The sequence below is a fragment of the Podarcis erhardii genome (assembly GCF_964252035.2).
Source record: "Podarcis erhardii genome assembly, chromosome: 5".
NCBI lineage: Eukaryota > Metazoa > Chordata > Lepidosauria > Squamata > Lacertidae > Podarcis > Podarcis erhardii.
The window spans coordinates 38,035,400-38,048,841 of record NC_138509.1 but is presented as its reverse complement, the minus strand read 5'-3'; the positions used below and the strand labels follow the sequence as shown (position 1 = coordinate 38,048,841).

The window sequence follows — 13,442 nt, the reverse complement described above, 5'->3', positions numbered from 1 at the left end:
TCTTAGTATTAAGAGTCTGTAGTCAACATTACTGAAATTTAGTTCCAGCTCACATCTGTTGTGCCATACTCTGTTGTGTATACTCAGGATTTCAGAACTATTCCCCTATGGACCTAATCCAAGAGGCATGATGGGCATTCAAAAGTTTAGAAACTTACTGCATATTTTTCAAAGATATATGCAGAAGTAATGAAAATGACACTAAAGTAGCCACACATATTTTAAATGATCTCCAACTATAAGATTAATCTAAAAAATCTAAGGCTCTGGATATCCTGGCAATAACTCAAGAGCAGAAGCATTACAAGAAATGTTGCCCTCTAATACATAATATTTGAGCCAAATGGGATACTTAATTATGTCAATACTGCAACATCTAAATAAGGTAATAATTGGGAGCAGCAGCTTGACTTTCATTTAGGGAAGCAGTCAGCTACTACAAACATGAGGTTCCTTCTCAGTGCTTGCAGCTGACACTATCAAATAATATTTTGTATATTCTGAAGCACCAATTCTAAATAGGACATCATACAAAAAAGGCAAGATTCAAAACCTTTTTCCAGCAAGGACCCCTTATTTGCCTTTCATCTGTGTGCCTTGAAGACTGAAATCTGCCACATGCAGATTGTGGGATTCTCATAAAAAGATAACAAATTCTGAATATGACTGAATAACCACAATTTTTCAGTACGTCACCCCACATTCTTTAAATTCTTCTTGAGACCATTTGCAAAGCATGTATTGATGGTGATGAAAAACAAAGTCTTCCTTTAAGATCATCACCCTCACCTAGGTATTAACAAGCATCTTTATGTTTTCATAGTTCATACAGGGTAAGTTAAATGTAATATTTAAATTTAGGCAGCTAAAGAGTTTTTGCAATGTATATGCAATTTTAGAACTGCCACCTTATCTAGTTGCAACATCATTTAAAGTAAACATGCCAAGTTAAAGCTACAAAATGAAAACATTTCAAACAACACCAAATAGCAAAAGGTGTGACAAATTTGCCCAATTGTTTTTTATGGGAAAATACTTGGCAACATATGTTTAAAATAATAATCGTGCCATTTGGTGTTCTTAGTATTTAGTAAAGCTCCCAGGTGTATGGATGGCATAGTCATACTATAAACTTAAATTAGCTTTATTCTGAGTTAGTTTATATGCTGCTCTTTAAAAAAAGCCTTCACAACATGGCTTACAATAACAATACAAATATGGCTCAAAACAACCATAATGATGAAAGCTATTTAATTAGAATTGCAAAAACAAAGCAGCAGTATTTCAAAATAAAACCCAGCACAGGCCTTGAAATGAATTGGCAGGCAGTATTATATAGTACAGTACAGGTGTTATGTGTTCCAAATGCCTGATCCTGTCAAGCAACTGGGCAGCTGTGTTTCGTAAAGTTGAAATTTCTGAACCATTTTCAAAAGCAACCCCGAACAAGTCTGACTTATAATAGCCCAGTCTGAACGCAGTGGAACTATCAATGCATACTCCCCAATAAATCTGGAACTGTCATTTGATGACAATGCTAAGAATTCTGTTGGAAATTAAGCCACACCACCTCCAACTTCCAGAAGCACAAACTATGAAACAAGTTAAGTCTGTACTATTAACATACCTACTAAATGAACCATGGAATGAGTACTAGGCTCCCCCCTCAGAGAATATTCTCATGTCATAAATCCATCCCTCATCAACGTAAGCCATTTCTTGGTTGAAAAATCACATTTCTTTTTACAAAAAAAATAATAAATTCTTATGTTGGCTTTTACTTTAATAGGATATTTAAAGAAAAGGAAGGTTTTGATCATATTTTAGAACCAATACGTTAAATTAATATTGCCTGTACAATGTATCTATTTTGAGTCAAAATCAAATGTGCTTTATAAATTACTTTTATTTTCTTTTACTCTTGACATAAACACAAGATATGTCAATGTTTAGAATGTGAGTACTGCAAACATTGGGCAACATCTAATGAATGAACTTCCTTCTTATTTACTTTCTCCCCAAATCTTCTCTGGAGGACTCCTGGAGAATGGGGGGCGGGGGGAGTAACAAGTAAGAAGAAAGGAAGGGGAAATACTGTTGCACCAGTGGAAGTCCATTCCATGGCAGCCACAACTGGATGTCACTCATTATTTAGAAGGAAAATGCTATACAGTATGTTAGCTTGTCTTCATTGTTTTAATGGAAAAGTGACTTGTCATGCATGTCAGTCTAACACCTATATTTCAGAAAGTCAATGTAGTAACCTATATAGCAATATATAGGTTACCATATTTGTCATTAGGCACCACAGAAGCATCTAATTATACTTTACACTTACTTCATGGAATGCAATAATAGACTACAATTAGCAGACATAAATGTCTCAAGAGAAGTCTGTCTGTCCACCTCTTTGACTTTTAAGATATCAACTGGCAAGAAGCCTGCAGCTCCTTTCACACAGAAGAACCAGTAGGAACTAAGCAACTCTCCCTTTAACAGAATTAAGCCACACAATGAAATCTGAAACCAGTCCTCTTATTTGAATGGAAGGAGGCAAGCAGCATTACATGCTCAAGAGCAGGTGTGCAGCACGGTATGGGGCCAAACAAACGGTAAAAAAAATATACAGGATGGTATTGGGTTGAAATAGACCCCAACTTTTTATTGATTACAGATGTAAATAGACATAGGCAAAGGCACTGGGTATGAATCCAGAATTAATCAACCTGCCTACTGGTTGATCAATGGGATGGGTCATCCCTGGGATGAGAGTCACCCCTTGACATATATCAAGTTGGACGACCCACCAGGGCCACCACTCAGAAAGGTGCTATGGCCTATTGGCCCCGCGTGTAGGCTCCTGGGAAGAAACACCCCATCCCATACCCTTTTAGGGGGTACGCAATAGGCTAAAGATTCAACCCAGTGCCATCTGCAAAAAGTTGTGACACTTGCTATGAGGTGGACCGGCCAATTTGTCTACAAGAAAAATTAATTCATGGCTCTGAGAACAGTAACTAAGTGTTCCATAGCAAGGTCTTCACACTGGCTTGCCTGATCACATTTGAGCATGTCCACACATACACAGGGTGAGAAGGTGGGAACAGCCACAATTTATAGGATATCAGCAGGTTAAAGATAGGCTGCTGACACAACCTAGCACTCTCTGACTGGCCCATTGGAAAGGACTCTTCATGCCAAACCATGCAGCAAGAAACGGAGGCTCTGGCATCCCCCAATGGCCATGCAGGAAAGATGGCCCAGAACCTTGCCACTGCCATGCAGCAAAGCACTGCTTCCTCAAAGCTCTAGGTAAGCAGGTATTCTTAAAAGATTTTATTCTGCACTACTGAATATACTGGATTTTAAAATCAATCCCAACAGTAACTGTTTATTGTAATTTATTGCCTGAATTGGAGAATGTAACTTTAAAAGAGTGTTCCTTTGAAACCAGAAAACAAAGTGATTTCACTGCCCTTTAAGAGTCCAATTTATGCATTTAGAGGCAACAACTTGGGGCAACCAACATAAAACAAAAAGCTTCTATCTTCATAATCTGATACAGGATACAAGGTAAAGTGCATGTGCCAATTATTCAGTTGAGGCGGCATTTAACACCAAGACAAGTTCCATTCTACATTAAAATTTCAGAGCTTCTATTTTCCCCAGTTTCAGTTGTTGCAATTGATCCGCCCTGACATCTTAGATAACAAAACCAATGAAGGACACTGCTGCTTTAAATATTTCAGGGCTTATGTAGCTAGTAAATAGGCTCCATTGCAATATGGTTGTGAAGGTCATGTCCTATTGTATCTTTACTCTGATAAGGCATAAAACTGAAGTTTAAGAAATTCATTCACACGAATACGTTCCCTGTATTTCTTAATCTTGCATGTTGCCATTAGAAATTTCCTTATTGAAAGCAAATGATACTCAAGTCAACACACATCCAAAACTCCTTCAAACCCACACCCTAAACACATTATCATGATTACACTTCAGCAATTTCAGCATTTTATTTGCATTCATCTGCCTGATTTTGCAAACCCAATCCTGCTGAACCTCATTTCTCAGGACTAATAAAGTAAAGCCCTTTAAAGCAGAAAGGGTTTGGCCCTTTAATATGCAGAAGGTAATTAACAAGATTCCTAAACTGTTCTCGGTTTTAGTCAGCCATTTAATTTCAAATTTGAAGCCAACTACATTAATGGATCCATTAATGTTCCTATATTTCAGATTTTAAAAAAATAAATAATACTGTACCAATTAAAATACTGGAACATGATACATCCTAGGAAGAAGGGTGGGAAGAAAAGGAGCACCAAGAAGCAAATATTTCTGATCCTTAAAGTCAAAATTAAAGGGAAACAAAGAATATTGAATCACAACCTGACTATAATTTTCACTTGAGATTTTTAACATATGTGAGTGCCCTCAGCTACTATATAGCTTGAATTATTTCAGTGAAAATAGCTAATGAAGTCAGGCATGTGCTAGAATGACAAAAGCGGTGTTTGATGTAACATAGAATTATATTATGAGACAAATACTGAAATATCACTTCCCCTTCTTTACTCAAATAAAAGACATTACCTGAAAAGGCAACAGATTGTTACCATTGTCAGTCCTGAAGGCGTTGTCTTCCATCCAGGATTTTGGGGTTAGGGGAGCAGCCCGTGGAAACTTTGGTGGGGCAATGACATTGCTAGAGAAGGGCTTCTTAAGAGGTGAAATGGGATTAAGTGGGGATGGCACTCCAACTCCCACTCCTACACCAACACCCACACCTACTGCCCTTCGAGGGTCCCTGCCAGCTTGCAGCCCGCCCCAAGGATTGGAAGGTGTACTCCAGGCAGCATTTTGGTGGTTATTCCAGCTGGAAGGAGAAGAGGTGGAAGCTGAGGAGGAGGAAGGTTTGCTGGTCATGATGGGCTGATGGCTATAAGCAGCATTTCTCTGGGCAAAAGATGCCTGATTAGGGCTGACTGGCGATCTCCTTTGCTGCTGCTGGGCTTGCTGCTGCTGCTGTTGGTGGTGCTGAGTCTGAGCTAGGCCAATCTGGGGGGAGAAAGTGCCACCAAAAACTGGATTTACATGGTGAGGGAAATTCTGGAAAAGCATTGTCCCATTGACAGGGGTAATCCCTTGGAAAAAGCTATCATCCACTGCATTTGTGGTCCCAGTAGACCAGGTGCTTCCGAAGGAGGGAGACAAGGAGGTGCCGGCTGTAGGTTCCTGCTGAGGCTGGTGGAAACTTAAGCCTGGCAAGATGGGGGACTCCATCTGCATCTTTTCCTTGCTATTTTGGGCAGGAGCTGCTGAGCCGATGCTAGTCACTGGGCTGCTGTCCTCCTGTTTGGGTGTCTCTGACGTGATGGGCGTAGAAGGGGCTTCTGCTGCGTTTGGATCTTGCTGCTGCTGCTGCCGCTGCTGCTGGGGCTGGGCTTTGCTTTTGTCCATCAGTAAATCATCCTGCATGGTTTGCGCAGCTGAAACGAGAGGAAGGAGGAAAAAAATCCAGAAGACAGACTGTTAACATTCATATGGCTGCTTTAGCCTTCGCCTCTGCTGCTTGCAAGAATGCCACTGCGAGCGTAACGCTGCCGCAAGTTGCAAGGCACGACTAATACGTAATCCCTACCCCCACCCCTTTAGGAGTAACAGTTTGAATCAGTGTAATCGCTCCACGTCGCTTCTAAAAATACATTTGAAGATGTTTCACCCTTTTTGATGTCTTGGTTCCCTTCAGTGTAAAGGAAAGGTATGCTTATAGGGCAGAGATATACAGCAATTTCGCCACGTCTCTTTCTCATACACCGGAACTCAGAGCTCTCGCCCTGCAATGAGAAACTGATTCTGGTTCCTGTTTTTCCATGCACCCTCCTCCTTCCTTGTTATTTGCATACGTCAATAAATACTGCTGCGTCCTTCAGCAAGGTTAAAAAGACAGCAGCCTTTACTCTCCCCCACCCCCTTTCCTATGAATAGACTTTTTAAAGGAGCCGCATACCCATTTCGCTTAATCAACAAACTGGTTCAACCAAATAATTAAAAACAGTTCAGGATCCACGATTTTAAAGCCCTGAATAAACAAGAACTAAGCCAAACGGTATTTTTTTTTTAAGCTACTGAAGGGGTGGGAGGCATCTTACACGTAACTAGGGGATACAGTTTTGTCTGTTTTAATAGTCCTTTTGTCTCCCATGTTAAATATGGCATTTAATAATCCAATAACTAAATTGCTTTGAGCAAAAAATACTGAAGCCTTCAATCCCGCATAAACTGGGGAAAGTATTCAGACGCGTTAACACTTCCTTGTAGGCATCCTGCTGCTGCAGATTTTTCCACGCACAGGCATAAAACACTAATTAATTCATATTGCCAATATAAATCACCAGATAGTAATAATGACCATTTTGTCTTCTATCTATTGTTACTAAAGAGCATTCCCTACCTCTGCACCTATGAGAACGCTATCAGAGGAACAGCAAATAGTTAAATAGGCCAAACAAAAGACGGCCGTCTGGAAAAGACGCTGAACAAATTCAAAAATTAAACAGGCTTGTTTTAACAATATACTTTTCTCAAATAATGTTGCAACCTTCAAAATCGAATGTATCTCTCCACGCTATTTAACTGCATCAGCAAAATAACCAATACTTAAATAAGGGTTGCTTTGAGAAGGGTGTGAAGAAATATGAAGGTAGTAACTTCCTCTCTCATAACCACTAAATTCAAAACATTCCTGAATTTGAAATCCCTCTTCATAACAGGTAATCAAGTGAAAACAGCAACATTTTTAATGGGCATAGAAGAAATATATTCAAGCAGTATTTTTTTATTTTATTTTATTGCTGATCTGTGCACACAATCTAAAAATAATGCCTTGCAGGGAGTGCATAAAGAGAGTATTAAGCTAAATTCCTAATCCGAAAAGGAGCAAAAAGGAGCGCATCTGTAGCACGCAGCTTTGCTGCTGCTGTAGGGGGTGCAGGGAAACCTTTAAAGCAGCACTGCAGCAAGCCATAATATAAAAGGCTTTGAGTAGTTTTCCATTAGCTGCGCTCCGATCAAAGTCACCACAACAGTAAAGGAAGAAAAAATAATACAATACATTTCATACAAAGAGGGACAATCAGATATATTGCTCTCCTCCTGTGTTTTAACGGCCAGTTTAGGAAATCATTTAAACAATAGCCAATAGTAACAGTAAAACTATTGCTTCCAATATAGCAGATAAGCTGTGCTACAACAATTTTAAGGTATTTTTTATCAACTTCATATTGAGACACTAGCTAGCATTATTTCCCCCATCGCTTCTTATACGTAAGCTTTCACTACAGATCTACCCCTCTGTCAAGGTCAATACCTTAACCATTACGTGAACGCAGGCAAACTGAAGAGAGGCAAATTGGGTATTACTCGGAAAAAATCGGCAGCTAAATACCTAGCATTGGGCTGGTATGCGGCGCCTCCTGTTTCCTCCACCCCCTTTCCCCCCGTGTATTTGTGCCCGTCTAAACTACTGTACATGAAAATCAAATACTCCCATAATACTTCGTTTGCATGCAGTAACCCGCTTAGCCGCCGATAACAGTTACCTTTTGAGTATTCTGTATTTAAAGATCAATAAAAGGAAGGGACAGTGTGTCTATTTCCTTCTTTCGGGTTTGGTATATGACAAATAGAAATTGCTCTGGCAAGAGCACTTTGACAACTGTAAGCAGAAGACGCATGTGCAACCGCGGAATTGTGGGGATTGAAGTCTTTCCTTGAACAGAGGCAAGCTGGGAGAAGAGTGCTCAAAGCACCGAGGCACGTTCGTAAAACTGAAAGAGCTTGCAGCTCTCTCATGGCTGAAAGCCTCTCGATCACTCTTCAGGAGGCAAAACTGGTTTAACAGGTACCTTTGGAGCCAAGCATTTTATTAGGCACGGGTCACTCTGATCTTAATTTAGATATGGGTCAAGATGTTATTTATAATTTTTTTAGAGAGAGATTTGAGCCGCATCTAAATTAAGATCCAACAGAGTAATAGTGATCCAAAGTAAGCAACTGTAATACTAGCTAATTATTGGGTCTTTTTCAATTTTAAAAGGTACAACACAAAAACACCTGGTTGCCATAATAGATCAAATAAAAAATCTATCCTGTTCTTTCTCCAACAGTGCACATCATACAACACTAAGAAGATTACAAGCAAAGACAAACCCCCCATGTTCAGGGGTGTGTGTTTGTTTGTTTGTTTGTTTGTGTGTGTGTGTGTGTGTGTGTGTATTATGTACATACATACACACAATCACAGCAAACAACTGTTATGCTCATCTCCCACCTAAGCATCTTCAGGTGTGTACAGTGGTACCTCGGGTTACATACGCTTCAGGTTACAGACTCCACTAACCCAGAAATAGTACCTTGGGTTAAGAACTTTGCTTCAGGATGAGAACAGAAATCGTGCTCCGGCGGCGCGGCAGCAGCAGGAGGCCCCATTAGCTAAAGTGGTGCTTCAGGTTAAGAACAGTTTCAAGTTAAGAACGGACCTCCGGAACGAATTAAGTACTTAACCTGAGGGACCACTGTATACTGCACTGCTGAAAAGGGGAAGGTAATTGACACAAAGTTTTATTTTCATCTTATTAATGGGAAGCAGGTTTCATATCGGTTTCTTCAAAATATTCTTGCTGTTTAAGTTATTATAATGCCCTTCATTCTTAAAGAATATCCTAGTCAAATACCTTGGATTCACATATAGCTTTTGGGCAGGGATAAATTTGGGTAACATATATTCCTGCAACAAAAGTGGCAGAAATGGAAATCCTTGTTTTTCAACACATCACATGTATCAGAATTCCTTTACTGTGCTTTAGATACCTACTTCCCAACCCCACAGTCCCAAAGGTTGTCAGATTAGTCTGACTAACCAAAGTACAGCATCATCATAAATCACTTTAATTATCTCTCTTCCTGTGTTATGAATAATAATAGAATGGCGTGACTTTAATAAGCCAAGTTAAATGTACAGAATTGCATGTTTTCCCAATTACCAACCAATGAGCATTTTACTTCACAGTAGTACCTTGGAAAGACATATACCAAAGATTACTATGCTTAAGTAGCATTATGTATATTGTACTGTTAATAAGATACAGGGCTTTTAAACAAGTTTGGATTTGGCTATGTTAGATTTCAGCCACCAATTGTTTATTCAGATGTCAATTCCAGAAAGTACAATCGGGCCTTTCTCCCATACAAACTATCATCTTCCATCTGCCTCTGATCTGAGGAAGGCAGTGGAAAGCCTGAATTAGTGCCTGGAAACTGTGAGAAGCTGGATGCCAATGAACAAACTTAATTCAGATAAGATGAAATAACTGTTTGTAGGATCTAGGATTACAAATACAACCTGTCATGGATGCAGCTGCACTCTTTCAGAAAATTCAGAATCACAGCGAGAGGGTATTCCTTCATGCTGCTTCTGAATTATCAGATCATGCCAGTTGACTAGAAATGCCTTTTACCAAGTTTGGTTACTATACCACATGTCCCCTTTCCTGGAGAGGGCATGCCTAACCATGCCAGTCTTGCTTCATTTGTAAACCATTCTGTATTATATTATTTTGGAACTAAAATAATAATAGGGAGCCAGACTGTAACCTGAAAAACAGGTGTTTATTTTTATGTGTAGGGATCAAACAAGAGACATAGTAGCAGCTGCTTCTGCCCACTCCTCCCCTAGGTCCTTTAATCCACCCCTCTCCCCTGCCTGCAGGAGCAGTGGTGGCTGGTGCCCAACGTGACTGGTAGGGTGGAATGCAAGAAGACCAACAGTAGGAGGAACCAAAGTGAATGGCAGACTGAGCCACCCTTGACTGGTTGTAAGTAAGAAGATGGCTATATAGGGGTTGAGTAAGGGCAGACTTGGGTTGGTAGGGTAGTGCCCCAATTGCCCCAGTGGGTCAGCCTCCACTATGCAGAAGTGAACAGAAATCAGCCTTTGTCTCCATCCCCGCCCCAAGATGGGGTTGTCTCTAAGGCAAGCTTAAGCCAAGACCCTAAGACAAGAAAGCATTAATTGCCCCAACCACAGCACCATTTTTGCACTGAACAGAACACCCAAGAAAGTCAGCAGCAATGAAATAACTCTTGTTTGCATGCCTTCTATTTTTCAGATTAAAGGAGGTCCACTATGTCTTTTCATAATTATCTTCCAAGTCCTGGAACAGTGGACAAAAAGGACAAGGGAATAACAGACAGGATCCGCCCTGGCTAACTTTTTTGTTGCTTGATCACTATGGCAAAAGGTATACCATTTATTTTCAACACTGACTGGCAGCAGCTGTCCAGGGTTCCAGGCTCAGAACATACCCAGCACTCTCTGGAGATACCACTGGGATTGAATCTGTATTCAGAAGGTTCCAGGATCAATCCCTGGTAGCTGCATAAAAAAGGATGGGGAAGGGAAAATATAAATGGTCTGAACCTGGTATAAGAGGACAACTTCTGGGGTTTGAGGGGATTAGGGGAGGGGTGGTACCTCTACTGGGGGACACATCATGCTCCGTTGGGGGTAGTTTGGGAGTAAACTCTGAGGAAAAATCTGTACCCACTGCCTTGTGGGACATCTTTGGAAGATGAAAAAGCCAAGGAGTTAACCCTACACAAACCTGGAGTGCAGTCCCTAAGATGGTTAGATGGTGCTTTCTACGCCTCCTTACAACAACTCCTGCAGCTAAGCTTGTGCCAAATGTATTACTCTACTTTCCTTTGGACCACATCAACAAGGCTGAGAGAGGGGTCTTGTCATCTCAGCAGCCCAGGCTTGTGCCACGAGGAGGTCACTTTGGTGCTGCTTATGCAGCAGTTTGATTTCACCCCGTGAAGCACACTTTATTGTCTCTCAAGACAGACAGGTGCCGCCGCCGCCACCACCACCAACTCATTCTCAATGCTGCAAGCTAAATGCTAATATTCAAAGTATACAAAACTATCAGTTAATAGGAAAACAAATGAACACTAACAAGCAGCTTTAAATGGAGCAAAACAATGTATCAGAAGGTTATACTTCTAGCATTCTGTAGTACTATACCACTAGCATGAGTCCCAAAGCAACTCCAATCCACAGACAGAAATAACTAAGAATTGTTACAAACCCCAATAGCTAAATTGTTATACAAATTATTGCATCCCACTTTGTAGTTCTGCCATGTTTAACAATTGCAAAACCAGTATCAATTACTATATACAAATTAAAATTGATAGGAGATAAATTTTCAGGGAGAAGTAAGGGAGTTTAATTATTTCATAAAATTAACCAAACAGAAACATTAAAGGTAAAGGGACCCCTAACCGTTAGGTCCAGTCACGGACGACTCTGGGGTTGCGGCGCTCATCTTGCTTTATTGGCTGAGGGAGCCGGCATACAGCTTCCGGGTCATGTGGCCAGCATGACTAAGCCGCTTCTGGCGAACCAGAGCAGCGCATGGAAATGCCGTTTACCTTCCCGCCGGAGCGGTACCTATTTATCTACTTGCACTTTTACGTGCTTTTGAACTGCTAGGGTGGCAGGAGCAGGGACCAAGCAACAGGAGCTATTAGGAACTGACTAATTTTAAGTTTTCACATTTGTAGAGTGCACCAATTTTGAAGCAAAAAGACAATTTTTGCACAGAAGTGTTTTGCTGAGTCTGAAATCATGGTGTTGTGATCCAGTTGTGTGAGCAGCAATGTTATCAATATGTGGATAGCTCTACCACTTTTTCACCTTCTGATTCCAGTGTGGAAACACCTCAGCAGGTTCCAGTCTGATTACAGGACTGGAATGGATGAGGGCTAACAAAGTAAAAAAATAATCCAGGTTTTTCTTAAATATCATGATTTGGAAAATCTAGTAATTAGAATGTTTAGATTTTAATCTGGATGGGGTCACACTCTTCTTGAAGAGCTAGTTACAAAGTCTCCAAGTGACATTAGGTGCCAGGAATGTTTTCACCAGCTTCAGCTGGTTCAGCGGTTGCAGCCTTAACTAACCTGACTGGCCACAGTGATGCATGTACTCCCTTTTCACTAAATCCCCCTAAGAGAAGCATGTTGCTACTTATTTCTATATCATATCTATGTACCTGGTTATCACTGTCTATATGCTAGTCTGCACATTTAATCAAAATATTGAAAAAGATAATAGGTCAAAAAGTGGTAGCATTCCTTTGGCTACTTTACAGAACATTATAGAAAGTAGGCCCCCATTGGTTAGGTTACTTAGTTACACCGTACAGTACTTCAAATTTGTAACATTTTCACATAAATTTACAGCCTGGGTGTTTGTCCCCTTTACTCAACATGAATACTGGTACACAAACAATCATCTTTTACAAAAATGCCTCCAAGCTCCAGCACCCTCTTCCCAGGAGAAAAGTCTCCTGACTTTCTGTTGACTCAGAAATTGAGGTTGAGCAACACAGCCATAATAAAATGTTGGTTTCCATTACAGTCACAGCCTCCCCAATAAAAAAAGATTGGGAGAAGCCACAAAACTCATGGAAAGCATATTATTCACCAACTCGCAACACATAATCAAAGTGTATTTGCATATTTCCTTTTGTTGAGGCAGGTGACCTTTTTTGTGGCAGGGTGGTGGCGGCGGCAATTGTGTCATCTTTTGGCAAGAAAAGTAGCCATTCTCTATAGTGGTTCTGGCTAGTACAGTGAGGAGTTGGGCTGAAACCCCTCAGCTGGGAAACTCACTTGGTGACCATGGGTCAGTCACCCCCCTCTCAGCCTAACCTACCTCATAGGGGAGTTGGGAGAATAAAAGTGTGGGGCAGGGAGCAGGAAGGAAAAGCCTCCTGGAGGAAAGGCTTAGATCAAGGTAACAAACAAGTATACTGTACATGAAGTTCTTTAAGCGAGCACCGTCAGTCAAGGAGTTACAGCCCAGCCACCCCTTTGCCCCAAAAGGACGTCTGTGACGAGGGGGGGGGGGATGGGAGAGAGTTGCCCCCCCCCGCTGAATGCCCTGGGACAAAGGAGGCGCACCTGTACCAGTGGGGAAGGCAAGGCAAAGGGGGCCGAAGGAGCTTCAATGTGATGATGTAACCGAAAAATACCTCTCCCCACCCCACCTCACCCCACGACCGTCTCCCCACAGGGAGCGGGGGAAATGAGAGTTGCGGAAACACTCGCCCATCTCTCTCTGTTTCCTCCTCCCCAAGGAAGGAAGGGAGGGTGGGGAGCAAGGAGCAAGAATTGACAGCGTCGAGGTGTGTGCTGACCTTTCCCTCAGCGAGCGTAGCCATCTCGCCGCTCCCCCAGCCGAAGGCAAAACCCCAACCCCGGCCGGCCCGCGCTCTCACGCAGCGGCGGCGGCGGCGGCGGCGGGCGAGGAGGAGCAGGGCAACGAGCAACTGTCGCGAGCGAGCGCGCCGTTAGAAGAAGGAGAAGAAGGC

The 13,442-nt window shown here is 41.6% G+C and overlaps 1 protein-coding gene and 1 long non-coding RNA gene across 9 annotated transcripts in view; one reads left to right on the top strand and one right to left on the bottom strand.

Annotated features, from left to right (window-relative positions):
- The window catches only part of CPEB3 (cytoplasmic polyadenylation element binding protein 3), an 85,845-nt gene extending 72,429 nt beyond the window's left edge, over positions 1–13,416 (bottom strand). For 2 of the 8 annotated variants that reach the window (XM_081863236.1, XM_081863238.1), the window contains exons 1-2: positions 5,723–5,858; positions 4,594–5,489 (exon numbers count right to left, since the gene is read on the bottom strand). In XM_081863236.1, the coding sequence (XP_081719362.1) occupies positions 4,594–5,489; positions 5,723–5,813 (987 nt within the window). In that variant the 5' untranslated portion in view covers positions 5,814–5,858. Of the gene's footprint in view, positions 1–4,593; positions 5,490–5,722; positions 5,859–7,601; positions 7,716–13,268 lie in introns of those variants that run through there. The other 6 variants (XM_081863237.1, XM_081863239.1, XM_081863240.1 and 3 more) reach the window with 5 other exon arrangements.
- Positions 3,237–11,190, top strand: LOC309342636. The gene is made up of 3 exons (XR_014156942.1): positions 3,237–3,312; positions 9,770–9,875; positions 10,170–11,190. It is a non-coding gene; the product is annotated as an uncharacterized lncRNA (long non-coding RNA).
- Positions 13,417–13,442: the final 26 nt, after the last annotated feature.